This window comes from Pristiophorus japonicus, chromosome 22 (assembly GCF_044704955.1).
Source record: "Pristiophorus japonicus isolate sPriJap1 chromosome 22, sPriJap1.hap1, whole genome shotgun sequence".
In the NCBI taxonomy this organism is placed as follows: domain Eukaryota; kingdom Metazoa; phylum Chordata; class Chondrichthyes; family Pristiophoridae; genus Pristiophorus; species Pristiophorus japonicus.
Genome location: NC_091998.1, coordinates 24,756,929 through 24,771,640, shown reverse-complemented (window position 1 = coordinate 24,771,640; position 14,712 = coordinate 24,756,929). Strand labels below are relative to the sequence as shown.

Genomic DNA, 14,712 nt, shown 5'->3' with positions numbered 1-14,712 from the left:
ATTCCATGTTTCCTAGGAACACTTTATAGTGAAAATAGGATAAAATATTATGACCCAAGGGAGATGGATCACTTGTATCTTACTGGGATAATGGCCATTGTCAGGGAAGGATGTACCCCATGAGCTATCAAAGACTCTAACAGGTTTAATGCTACACTATATGTCTGCTGTGATTTTGCTCCAGTGTTGCTGGATTTGATGTGTCCTAATTGGTCTATTTTCATGTAGGTTTATATTTATTTTATCCTTTTGGAAATTTCTCTTTGTAGGTAAAATAATTCTAGTAGTTGGAGTGATATTTTTATGGGATGTTCAAGACTTGAATGTCGATTGACACTCCAGTACAGTGTTGAGGGAGTGTTACATTGTTGGAGATGCTGCTTTTTGATATTGGTGCCGCTGCCTTATTCAGTGATTCAAGTGGACATTAAAGATTCCATGCTATTTGAGGAAGAGTAGGAGTTTTGCCCATTCATTGCTTGGCCAACATCAATCCCTCAATCAACACCGCCCTCCCAAAAAAGTTTAACTGATCATTTCATCTCATTACTTTTTGTGGGATTTTACACTTGCGCCCCTAACAGTCACTTTGCTTCAAGATAATGGGATCCTGGGCTTCATAAATCGAAGTATAGAGTATAAAAGTGTGGAAGTTATGATGAACCTGTATAAAACACTGATTCGGCCTTAACTGGAATATTGTGTCCAATTCTGGGCACCGCACTTTAGGAAGGATGTGAAGGCCTTCGAGAGGGTGCAGAAAAGATTCACGAGAATGATTCCAGCGATGAGGGACTTCAGCTACGTGGATAGACTGGGGAAGCTGGGGTTGTTCTCCTTCGAGCAAAGAAGATTGAGAGATTTGATAGAGGTGTTCAAAACCATGGGTCTGGACAGAGCAGATGGAAAAACTGTTCCTATTGGTGGAAGGGTCGAGAACCAGAGGACATAGATTTAAGGTGATTGGCAAAAGAACCAAAGGCAACTTAAGAAAAAAAACTTTTTTTCTCACAGCGAGTGGTTAGGATCTGGAATGCACTGCCTGAGAGGGTGGTGGAGGCAGACTCAGTCACTGCTTTCAAAAGGGAGTTGGATAAGTACCTGAAGGAAAAGAAATTGCAGGGCTACGTGGAAAGGGCGGGGGAGTGGGACTATCTGAAGTGCTCTTAGAGAGTTTGACGGGCTGAAAGACTACCTTCCGTGCTGAAACCACTCTATGATAAAGTATGTGAAGCACCGTGAAATTTTTGAACAACCCAAGGTGCTATATAAATGCCAATATTCCTGTCCTTGCCTGGCTTTTCTGCAGCATAATTTGGGTAACACTTGTATCCCTGGCGTTTTCACAAGAATGTAGGTAGTTGATACAGCAAACTCTGCCAGATAGGAAGTTGTTTCTTGACTCTGGAAAATGAAGGAGCAATTTCATTAGTACCTCTCCTCATTGCATAAAACCTAGTTTTGAAATAATGTATTGAGCAACATCCTGTAAGCTTTAATAAAGTTGTAATCAACTAGGCACTCTTCATTTAACGGCAATAAAAATTCCTAGTCCAGTAACAATCTGCAATGTATGCATTGGCATTTACAAATAGAAAAATAAAAACCTTTTCTTATGTTGCCTCTCTTGGGTACTCTTGCGTTACTTGTGGCATGCTTTCTATAATGGGATTTGTCCCATATGTCAGCTCCAGCACAGCCACGCATGGTCTCCTTCAGTGCTGTAAATTTCCATGATCCTATATGCCCAATATGTTGGTTATCTCAAAATGTCAGCACTGCATATGCAAGCAACTGCATTCCGTACAAACCATAATGGTATGATGCACCACCACGATCATCTCATTATGCATCTGAACTCAGCTATGTTTGCAGCCGCTTTTAATTTTTGAATTTTGACGTGCTTTGATTTGATTTAAATGGTGGATAGAAATGATGCAATCCAAAGTTAAATGGTGGCTATAAGACAGAAAAGGTGCAGCATCAGTTTCAATGTTTAGACAGTCTTTTCTGTACCCAGTGCATGTGGAAGTAAAATACTCTCGCTTCATTATATTTGAAAACTAGTCCTTTGGTGAGATAGGGGGAAGTGAAGACCAAGTATTCTCTTCAGAGGAAGCCAGTTTAGTGGGCAGGGTAGAATTGAACAAGGGTGTGCAGATGTACTTTAGTTTGCATTTTAAAGTCCGTCATTTTGTCTTTTTATATAATACTTCGATTTGACATTTATCGTTAAAATTGCAAAACTTGCAACAATTTGTGAAGTAGAATTGGTTGGAGCCTAGGAGTTTACTCTACAGTACAGGCTGAGGACACAATCATCACATTTGTTCTCATTATTTGATATACAAATCATGTATCAAAGAACTCACTGTCAAAGTGGCAAGTTGCAGTTTACACCTTATCTGTCTAACTGCAATTAATTTAAAGCATGTTTGCATACCTAGTATGAAAGAAATGCTTTCAAAGAAGCTGGTCTCAACTCAGAAAAAGTGAAGAGTATATCTGGGTAGCTGTCCTAGATTGGCACTGAGGCAGAACACCTTGGATGTAGAAGCTTCAGTAGATTGAAAACACGGTAACATGTTAGTTTTTAAAATTGTGACACAGCAAATGCGGAGAACCATAGACCCAAATACGTCAGTATTGCTTCAGTGTCTGGCAAATGAAGGGAATTGGGTATTAGTAGAGGATTACCTAACCTACCAAACAGCAATTAATGCGGATGCAAAAAGAAAACAACACATTTGTCTTAATGTTCTTTTAAAAGTTTCTTTCTTTTTGCTGCTAATTCTTAATTAGCGCTCTCCATCTACTTTATCATGGACCAACCAGTGTGTTTATAGTTTATAACAGTACCCCCTTTTTTCCCCTTTGATTCCTACACAGATACTTGGGAAATTCTTCAATACTGATATCGTGAATGTGATGGCTGTTCAAGCCTTTCGGCTTCCTCCTTTACGTTGGAAACCGCAAGTTATATTGGTACATTTGTGCAGCTGCCCTCACTGATAACGAAGCATGAGTAGGTTTCCTGTAACTAAGGAAACTGTGTTTAAAATTTAATAGACCCCTGTCCCCGCCTTCTACCTCTTGATGCTGTTACGGCAGTCCCTGCTACTGTGATAGATTAGGAGAAGGGGCAGGAATTGCATCTGATCGTGGTCATGCAGGAATTATTTGGCCACATGTCAGGGAGTGGGTGTACGGAGAACAAACATTCAGCTACTTGAAACTTCTTTGACCTTGCAGATAGTCCTCTTGCCTCTTTATTGTAAAGACGAGGACAATGATTGGACTGCAACTTCATATAAGGGAAGGCTTATATATCTCATTTTATCATAAAATGTTGTAGCACAGGAACAGCCTATTTGGCTCAAGTCTGCAGTGTTGTTTTCCTCCATGAGGCATCTAGTCTAATCTCATCTCGCTCACCACAACCTTTCATACTCCTCTCTTTTAACAGTATAATTCTGGTTTTAAAAAACTTATGGATTCTGCTTCAACAATTTGTGATAGAGAATTCAACCACCCTCTATGTAAAACATTTTTTTACAACATATACTTTTTGATTCTTTTTGTGACCTTTAAATTTGTACCTCATAACCATCACACCAACCAGTTGAAACAGTCTCTTACTATTTACATTAACTTAACCCATCATAACCTCAAAGGCCTCTGTCAGCAGACCCAAACCTTAGCAGCAGTGAAAAAAGTGTTGACTTCTTAAGTGTGTCTCTAATTGTAACTCCTCATTCCTGGTAGCATCCTCGTAAGTCTGAGCTCTACATTTGTCCGTTTTAATGTTGGAATTTTTTTAATAACTTTGTTTTCTTCCAATATCTGAGACCCATAATTATATGTCAAGGAGACTGTAAATGCTGTAAGAAAGTTTTCTCCCAGACCTGAAACTATTCTTTGACTCAGCTCAGTTGGATAAGTACTTGATGTTGAAAATATCTTCTTCTTTGACTTGTTTCACATGTGCTGCATTGTCACGCAAGTTATACAAATAAATAATTGAATGGAGTTTTCTTAGCATTTTATTTTATTTCCAGATTTGATGAATACCAGCATTAAATGTTTTTTTTTTATACACTGTTTTAGTCTCTATACAATTTTATGTCTTGATTCCAAAGGCACAGTGCTAAAGTCCTGTGATGGTGTATTGACTATTCTTGCACCCAGTTTACTACTTCACATTTTTAGTTAAACTGTATCTGACATCATTCACCCACTTGCTTCATCTATTTGTTGTTTTGCAATTTTGTGCTCCTTCGATAATTCACGATAGAAACAGATCTATCCTTTTACAAATTATAAAATTAGAGCTTTTTTTTTTATATGGAATTGTAACCGGGCCTAAGTTGGCAAATTTGAAGTGATTTCCGGCGTTGCGTGGATGTAGGTCGAAAAAGAAATACCCAATTCTGTGTAGGGTGGTTATGTCCAATAGACATTGTTGACTAGCACACTGTGGTTACAACGACACCGCTTTAGCCACATGCACTTATCAGGTTTCTGTCCCTGCCACAGTACTGAAACAGCTCTTCTCAAAGTCACAGATTACATCCTATATGACTGTGGTAAACTGTCCCTCCTCGTCCTTCTCGACCACACCATCCTCCTCCAATGCCTCTCTTCCGTCGTCCAGCTGGGTGGAACTACACTCTCTTGGTTCCATTCTTATTTATCCAGTTCTAGCCAGAGAATTACCTGCAATGGCTTCCCTTCCTGGTCCTGTACATTTACCTCGAGTTGCTCAAGGATCTATCCTTGGCCCCCTCCTTTTTCTCATCTACACACTGCCCCTTGGCAACATTATCCGAAAGCATAGCGTCAGTTTCCACATGTATGCTGACAACATTCAGCTCTAACTCTCCAGCACCCCTCTAGACCCCTCCACTGTCTCTAAATTGTCACACTGCTTGTACGACATCCAGTAATGGATGAGCAGAAATTTCCTCCACCTAAATATTAGGAAGACCGAAGCGATTGGATCTGTTCTCTAGCCACTGACTCCATCCCTTTCCCTGCCAGTTCACCGTTGTCCGGACCACACATTCCACGCCCAAAGGTTTAAAGCACACGTGCATATGCTGTGTGAATGAGTATTGGTACTCAACGACTGTCTGTTACTCATTTTTTTAATTTACTAATCAAATGCAATTAGCAATATTTGGATTTCCAATTAGCCATGTGGCTCGCAGGAAATTTCTGCTCATCCATCACTGGATGTTGTACAAGCAGTGTGACAATTTAGAGACAGTGGAGGGGTCTAGAGAGATGTTGGAGAGGTAGAGCCGAGTGTCGTCAGCATACATGTAGAAACTGACGTGGTAATCTACTATATCCATAGAAACATAGAAAATAGGTGCAGGAGTAGGCCATCCGGCCGTTCGAGCCTGCACCACCATTCAATAAGATCATGGCTGATCATTCCTTCAGTACCTTGTTCCTGCTTTCTCTCCATACCCCTTGATCCCTTTAGCCGCAAGGGCCATATCTAACTCCCTCTTGAATATATCCAATGAACTGGCATCAACAACTCTCTGCGGTAGGGAATTCCATAGGTTAACAACTCTGAGTGAAGAAGTTCCCCCTCATCTCAGTCCTAAATGGCTTACCCCTTATCCTTAGACTATGTCCTCTGGTTCTGGACTTCCCCAACATCGGGAACATTCTTCCTGCACCTAACCTGTCCAGAATCGTCAGAATTTTATATGTTTCTATGAGATCCCCTCTCTTCTTTCTAAACTCCAGTGAATACAGGCCCAGTTGATCCAGTCTCTCCTCATATGTCAGTCCTGCCATCCCAGGAATCAGTCTGGTGAACCTCCGCTGCACTCCCTCAATAGCAAGAACATCCTTCCTCAGATTAGGAGACCAAAACTGAACACAATATTCCAGGTGGGGCCTCACCAAGGCCCTGTACAACTGCAGTAAGACTTCCCTGCTCCTATACTCAAATCCCCTTGCTATGAAGGCTAACATACCATTTGCCGCCTTCACCGCCTGCTGTACCTGCAAGCCAACCTTCAATGACTGATGAACCATGACACCCAGGTCTCGCTGCACCTCCCCTTTTCCTAATCTGCTGCCATTCAGATAATCTACCTTCGTGTTTTTGCCCCCAAAGTGGATAACCTCACATTTATCCACATTGTACTGCATCTGCCATGTGTTTGCCCACTCGCCTAACCTGTCCAAATCATCCTGCAGTCTCCTAGCATCCTCCTCGCAGCTCACACCGCCACCCAGTTTAGTGTCATCTGCAAACTTGGAGATATTACACTCCATTCCATCATCCAAATCATTAATATATATTGTAAAAAGCTGGGGTCCCAGCACTGAGCCCTGCAGCACTCCACTAGTCACTGCCTGCCATTCTGAAAAGGACCCGCTAATCCCGACTCTCTGCTTCCTGTCTGCCAACGAGTTCTCTATCCACGTCAGTACATTACCCCCAGTACTATGTGCTTTGATTTTGCACACCAATCTCTTGTGTGGGACCTTGTCAAAAGCCTTTTGAAATTCCAAATACACCACATCCACTGGTTCTCCCCTGTCTACTAGTTACATCCTCACAAAATTCCAGAAGATTTGTCAAGCATGATTTCCCCTTCATAAATCCATGCTGACTTGGACCTATCCTATCACTGCTTTCCAAATGTGCTGCTATTTCATCCTTAATGATTTGATTCCAACATTTTCCCCACTACCGATGTCCGGCTAACTGGTCTATAATTACCCGTGTTTTCTCTCCCTCCTTTTTTAAAAAGTGGTGTTACATTAGCAACCCTCCAGTCCATACGAACTGATCCAGAGTCAATAAACTGTTGGAAAATTATCACCAATGCAGCCACTATTTCTCGGGCCACTTCCTTAAGTACTCTGGGATGTAGACTGAGGCCCTGGGGATTTATCGGCCTTCAATCCCATCAATTGTCTCCTCCAGATTTCACTATTCCAATGCTCTCCTGGCTTGCCTTCCATCTTGCACCCTCTGTAAAATGCGGGTCATCCAAAACTCTGCTGCCTGTATCCAATGCCACACTTGTGCATCACCCCAGTATTGGCTCCCAGTCCCCCAATGCTTAAAATTGAAAATTCTCAGTGTTTAAATCTCTTCATAGCCTTATTCCTTTCTGTCTCTGTAACCTTCTTGAGCCCTATTAACCCCCTCCCCCACACACACTTTGTGTAACACCTTTTCTAAATTAAAGGTGTTCTATAAATGAAACTTGTTGGCAGTATTTTGCTATATGAGCTTTTGTACATTGGATTTCAGAGTCTCCTGTTGAGAAACCTTACATTAGAAGGGTGGAATTTTAATGCATTGCCGAGCTTTGCTTTAAATTATTACTTGTGACGTGCTAATACCATTTTTTTATAAAATTGCTAATGATTCTATTTGGCAGTCTTCCACAATCCATGTTTTATTTTCTGTGTTTAGCCATTAGGTTTGTGTAAATCAATTGTGCCTCTGACGACTGCAATTGCAGAGATCAATCACCAATGGAGCTAAGAATGTCTGGAGTGGAAGGTTCTTGCCGATTGGCTGGGGGAGGGGTGGGGGGAGGAGGAGAGAGAAACCGGTTTCTGCATAAACATACATCACCTTTTTTTTTGTTTTACAATGTATTCATTGCAGACAAAAAAACGTAAGTTGCTGCTGGAAGAAATTGTGCATTACAAAGCACATAAGATAACTGCAGCAAGGTCAGTCTGTGCTCAGAGTTTGAGTGGGATGGCAAGCATGCAAATTGCATTCTGGTTAAAGTTGTTTAAAAGACTGGAATCCATCAATCTTAAATAATAGATAGTGGTAACGAGGTGGATTAGTACAAAAGGTAGAAAATATCTGGTGAATTTGACAAAATTGGCATTTCTCTCCCTTTTTTCCTAACTCTTATACTCTGCAGCAACAAATCTTGCAGCTAAATTAAAAATATAGTTGTAAGTTTTTGGAACAATTTAACACATGAAAAACATCCTGTGTCAGCCAGTGGCTCAGTGGTAGCAACCTTGCCTCTGAGTCAGAAGGTTGTAGGTTCAAGTCTCACTCCAGAGACTTGAGCACAAAATCGAGGTTGACATTCCAGTGCAGTACTGAGGGAGTGCTGCACTGTCGGAGGTTCTAATCGGATGAGACGTTAAACCGAGGCCCCGTCTGTGCTCTTGGGTAGCTGTAAAAGATCCCATGGCACTATTTTGAAGTCGAGCAGGGGAGTTCTCCCGATATCCTGGCCAAGATTTATCATTAATCAACATCACTAAAACAAATTATCTGGTCATTATCACATTGCTGTTTGTGGGAGCTTGCTGTGTGCAAATTGGCTGCCATGTTTCCGACATTACAACAGTGACTACCACTTCAAAAGTACTTCGTTGACTGTTAAGCACTTTGGGATGGTCATGGAAGGTGCTATATAAATGCAAGTCTTTCTTAAGGAGGTGCTGTTGCCTTTTTTTGTGCATCTGCTCGAATATTTCTGTTTAACATTGGAACAGGAAGGAATGGGCTATCCAGCCTCTAAAGCCTGTTCCTGTTCTGCCACTCCAGTTAGATTAGGCTGAGCTATACCACAACTCCATTTACCTGTCATTGCTTCAAATCCCTTGATATCCTTGTGTAACAAAAATCTATCGATCTGTCTTTAACATTTCAACTGACCAGTATCCAAAGCCTTTTAGGGGAGAGTTCTATATTTCCACTACGTTCATCAGAGCCGCAAGATTTATATCGACTGCTGCACATGAGTTATGTTCAGCAGCAGCAGCTTTCTAATATGGAACTGAAAGAATTATTGTGCAGTTTCTTGAGTAGTGTTCAAGAGACAGTTATAGCTAGCCAATGGCGAACCTTAGATTTATGATTCCTTTTCATGTGTTAAATTGATCCAAAACTTGTATCTGAATGGAAAAATAAGTTGTAAGATTTGTTGCTGCAACGAATAAGAAATAGAACGACAAAAGTTGAAGGGTCAAATATGGAACAGTTTTGTTCATCATATTGTGCGGAACATTACTGCATTTGACGATTGTCTTAAATTGCTAGTTCCATAGTCAACATGGTCTGTTTCTTTGGCACAAGGATCCTCTCTTGTTGTAAATCCACTCAAAGCATTACTTGTGAGAATGAATGAACAATGTTCACGAGGTGAAATGCTACTTGTAATACATCTTCCAATATAAGAAGTTGATTTTAAAAATATGTTAATTCTATTCTATTTGAAGTCACTTGCAGGGTTCCATTTAACTGGCTACTTGGCAGCAAAGCATCTCTTTTTGGGAGTAGTATTGGAAAGGTGCAATTAGAAGTGTGTACACACTTTACTGGCTAATTTGAGTGGGAGACAGATTAAATTATCTAAGAAGGATTGCAGAAGTTATTGGGAGTTTATTTGCTCAATGTTAAAGTTATAAATTTGGAGTGGGGTTCAAGTTTCTGGTCTCCTCTCTGAACATAAGAACATAAGAATTTGGAACAGGAGTAGGCCATCTAGCCCCTCGAGCCTGCTCCGCTACTCAACAAGATCATGGCTGATCTGGCCGTGGACTCAGCTCCACTTACCCGCCCGCTCCCCATAACCCTTAATTCCCTTATTGGTTAAAAATCTATCTATCTGTGATTTGAATACATTTAATGAGCTAGCCTCAACTGCTTCCCTGGGCAGAGAATTCCACAGATTCACAACCCTCTGGAAGAAGAAATTCCTTCTCAACTCGGTTTTAAATTGGCTCCCCCGTATTTTGAGGCTGTGCCCCCTAGTTCGAGTCTCCCCGACCAGTGGAAACAACCTCTCTCCCTCTATCTTGTCTCTCCCTTTCATTATTTTAAATGTTTCTATAAGATCACCCCTCATCCTTCTGAACTCCAATGAGTAAAGACCCAGTCTACTCAATCTATCATCATAAGGTAACCCCCTCATCTCCAGAATCAGCCTAGTGAATCGTCTCTGTACCCACTCCAAAGGTAGTATATCCTTCCTTAAGTAAGGTGACCAAAACTGCAAGCAGTATTCCAGGTGCGGCCTCACCAATACCCTGTACAATTGCAGCAGGACCTCCCTGCTTTTGTACTCCGCCCCTCTCACAATGAAGGCCAACATTCCATTCGCCTTCCTGATTACCTGCAAACTAACTTTTTGGGATTCATGCACAAGGACCCCCAGGTCCCTCTGCACTGCAGCATGTTGTAATTTCTCCCCATTCAAATAATATTCCCTTTTACTGTTTTTTTTTTTTCCCCCCAAGGTGGATGATGACCTCACATGTTCCAACATTGTATTCCAGCTGCCAAACCTTAGCCCATTCGCTTAACCTATCTAAATCTCTTTGCAGCCTCTCTCTGTCCTCTACACAACCCGCTTTCCCACTAATCTTTGTGTCATCTGCAAATTTTGTTACACTACACTCGGTCCCCTCTTCCAGGTCATCTATGTATATTGTAAACAGTTGTGGTCCCAGCACCGATCCCTGTGGCACACCACTAACCACTGATTTCCAACCCGAAAAGGACCCATTTATCCCGACTCCCTGCTTTCTGTTAGCCAGCCAATTCTCTATCCATGCTAATACATTTCTTCTGACTCCGCGTACCTTTATCTTCTGCAGTAACCTTTTGTGTGGCACCTTATCAAATGCCTTTTGGAAATCTAAATACACCACATCCATCGGTACACCTCTATCCACCATGCTCGTTATAGCCTCAAAGAATTCCAGTAAATTAGTTAAACATGATTTCCCCTTCATGAATCCATGTTGCGTCTGCTTGATTGCACTATTCCTATCTAGCCGTCCCGCTATTTCTTCCTTAATGATAGCTTCAAGCATTTTCCCCACTACAGATGTTAAACTAACCGGCTATAGTTACCTGCCTTTTGTCTACCCCCTTTTTTAAACAGAGGCGTTACATTAGCTGCTTTCCAATCCCAAGGTACCTCCCCAGAGTTCAGAGAATTTTGGTAGATTATAACTAATGCATCTGCTATAACTTCCGCCATCTCTTTTTTTAATACCCTGGGATACATTTCATCAGCACCAGGGGACTTGTCTACCTTGAGATCCATTAGCATGTCCAGCACTACCCCCCCCCCTAGTGATAGTGATTGTCTCAAGATCCTCCCTTCTCTCATTCCCGTGACCAGCAATCTTTGGCATGGTTTTTGTGTCTTCCACTGTGAAGACCGAAGCAAAATAATTATTTAAGGTCTCAGCCATTTCCACATTTCCCATTATTAAATCCCCCTTCTCATCTTCTAAGGGACCAACATTTACTTTAGTCACTCTTTTCCGTTTTATATATCGGTAAAAGCTTTTACTATCTGTTTTTATGTTTTGCGCAAGTTTACTTTCGTAATCTATCTTTCCTTTCTTTAGGGGTGGTGTGAAATCTTGGGAGTCTCGCACGACTTCCATTTGGAAGTTCAGTGCAGTGCAGTGTAAAACCAAGTGTGTAAAGCACCTCTACATTAAAGGCGCTATATAAGTTCAAGTTGTAAAGTTCCTTGGATCTCCTGAACACATTTTACACATGTCTGCAATTAATTTAAATCTTTAGATGGCATGACTACTGCCAACTGCACTGGTTAAACATTCTAAAATGTAACTACTTGGAGATGGACTCTCCGTGTATGTGTTCATGCAAATGCAGGGCAACAGAATTAATTTTTCACCTGAGGCAGTGTAAGCAGGATTCTGCGTGGCTGAAATCGGTGCGCCACCTATCTATTTTCGACCAATAGCTGCAATGACATTGTACCTTTTGGTTTCGTTAACTCTAGCAGTTCCTCAATTTTTAAGCTGTGCCTTGTGATTTATTTATATTGAAATAGGAAGATAAATTACTTAGAAAATGCTTGATTGGCCTACTCTTAACTGACGACACCTGGTGAATTAGCTAATAAATGAACAAGGCAGGTCTAGCCTATTCGGACGAAGGATATGTAAATATATGTGCATGCGTATTTTGCAATGCCAGCTGTTTAATAAAGACCAAATATAGGGGAAGTTTATAAGACGTATCTGAATGAGAAGGAGATTGGCGAGCATCTGTTAAACAGATAATGTCCAGATTCTGCCAAAAAGGTTTCTAGATGAGCTGTCACTGCTAGGTGGAAAGGCTCTCTTTGCACTGTGATGTGCAGGTTTCATTGTTTTGTTAAGGAATTTAAAGTACAATTTGCAGTCTGATCCTGTCCAGATAATGTTCATGACTGAGCTATAAATGAGATTATTTAAACTGATAGTTTTGATATGATCTATTGTACTAGATCAGCAGCTAATAATGTTGCTCAGGTTCAATACATCAATTACAGTGGTAAATATAGATCCATAGGCTGGCGCATGCGTCAGCCACCCACCCAAGTAAAAGATGCTGCCTGAATATTTAAAGGTATTTCATGCTTATTAATTACATGACAACTTAATGAGAATATAGTAACATTCAAAAATGTCATGTGTCTGCAAAATAAAAATTTAATTGCCTGTAATATGTTTCTAACTGTATTGTTTTCCATTTGTTTAGGTGGATTTGCAATAGTGTTTTTAGCCAAGACTCACAGTGGTGTAAGATGTGCTCTGAAACGAATGTATGTAAACACGGAACATGACCTCCAAGTTTGTAAGCAGGAAATAGCCATTATGGTAAGAAAAATGATGGTCACCTTATAGCTAACTTCAGATTAAAGCAACAATCTGGCTTCTGTTCTAGTCTTTTATGCTATTTACTGTGAAATTTGTTGCAGAGGTCTCCGCAAGTAGAAGCATTTTTTATTGGAAGATTCCTTTAATTCCAGCACTGAAGCAAATTTACTGGGTGCCTTTGATTTCTGCCAAACTAGTAAAACTACTAGTTTCTGTTTACACTTAAGTTCAGATCTGAAACGATGATGGTTGGTTCTCCAAGGGATTTGAAATATATCAAGTGAGCTGATTCTCATGGCCTCTATTTGTCCACTGCAAGAAAACTGAATGTTAAAAGCATGGCCTACACCTTGTATGTCCCAAAGTGCAGAAGGAAGAGAATGTCAAGTTGTGACACAGATGTGTAGGGAGAGAGCAAAGCAGGCCAAACGAGAATTGATTTATCAAATACCTCTCAATAAATTTACATGAAAATAGCATCTCCTCAGTGCAGTAAAATTAGCATTCCCCTCTGAGAACTGCATATTATGCTACTGTTCTTTTTGACTTCCTACTCTATTACCACCAAGTTTTCTTTCATCCTAAATCCCTGTCTGTTCAGTTGCTGCCTAGAAAGGAGAACAAAATCGTTTGTAGAAACTAGGCCGGAAACTGAACTGAAAGACAGAAATAACAAGTGATCAGAAAAGCAAATTTATTGGGAACTAGATACGGTTGGATAAAGATGGATTTTTTAGAAAGACAATGTTTCCCTTTCATTCTGCTTCCTATTCAAGAAGAAAGGAGGAATCCTATCCTATCATTTGATTAAAATCCTGGAAGCGCCCTTCGGCATAACTACAAGGTACAATTTGTAGGCATTCCTGGTGAAAGTGAGAAATAGCTATCATTGCTATTGGTTGTCTGATCTATGGCTTTAATACTACTGAGTGTGGAAAATGTTCCTTTCTTTAGTTCTCTCAAAGGCGAGACATTTTATAATACCTTCAATTGATTGATTAAAAGTTTGTTAGCCTCTGAAAATGTAGTGTTGAATAAAAAAAAAATCCATTAGGTTTTTCCGATAAGCCAGATTTCAGAGAGGAAATATTAAATAAACGTTGAGAGTTATGTAGACAAGGAAAGCTTAGGTCAGGCTAGACCATGAGGAAAATGTATTTTAGAAAGTGTGCTAGCTATGTTGGGACAGGTCAGAGTGCAACGAAGATGACAGTACTGTAGAGTACAGTTGGTAGATGCAGTTGTGTGGTTGAGTCTACTGATGGCCCTGGAGAAGTTAGAGAACAAGGAACAAATAATGTGCCATTGTGCAGCCACACAAGGAGCTGGTGAGTTGGACCAAGTTTAGTAGTCAATACTCTGAGTGACAGGAATTTGAACAGGAAGTGGTGGGAAAAGTGAATACATTGCTGGATGGACATGACTTGTTCAAGAACTTCTGAGAAAGGGAGGTGAGAGATGGGTAATAGTTGGGGAGGGTCAGGCTTGAATTTTTTTTTAAGCAGACAGGAAGAGATGGGAACTGGTGATGGCAGCCATGCCACTGCAGAGCTTTGGGTGGGGATCACGTTGCTGAGCAGGGTGGCCTCGATGAAAGGGAAGGTGTCAACATTGCTTAGCTAGGTTTTGGACAGGCCCAAATGTTAATAGACTTAGTTTGACAGCGGGAGTGTGATCAGGGGAGTAGTAAGGCGGGGACTGAAAGGACATGTTGCAAAAGATATGGAATGGGATGAATGGATGAAATGGGGAAGCAAACAGCAGATGGAGCAGGATTGGTGTGATGGCTAGCAGCGAGGTAAATAAGCTTGGGTCTAGAATGCAACCAGTGCAAGCGTGCAATTGGATACAGAATTGCTCCATGAGTACTTTGCAACTTCTTTCAGTCCTACATTCCAGCTTGTGATCATTGCCCGACTACACTTCTGCCTCATTCTTCCGCTTTGCCATTAATGGCAAAGATTTCAAATATCATGAATAGTAAAATTCCTTTTCCTAACTCCCTCTGTCTTTTAGCATTACTCCCCACCTTCAGACACCTCCTTAAAACTTAGCTTTTAG

The 14,712-nt window shown here is 40.9% G+C and overlaps 1 protein-coding gene across 5 annotated transcripts in view; it reads left to right on the top strand.

Annotated features, from left to right (window-relative positions):
• Window positions 1–14,712, top strand: part of LOC139234906 (AP2-associated protein kinase 1-like) — a 98,783-nt gene that overhangs the window by 25,661 nt on the left and 58,410 nt on the right. For all 5 annotated transcript variants that reach the window (XM_070865776.1, XM_070865775.1, XM_070865773.1 and 2 more), the window contains exon 2: window positions 12,533–12,651. In XM_070865776.1, coding sequence (XP_070721877.1) covers window positions 12,533–12,651 — 119 coding nt within the window. The remainder of the gene's footprint in view (window positions 1–12,532; window positions 12,652–14,712) is intronic.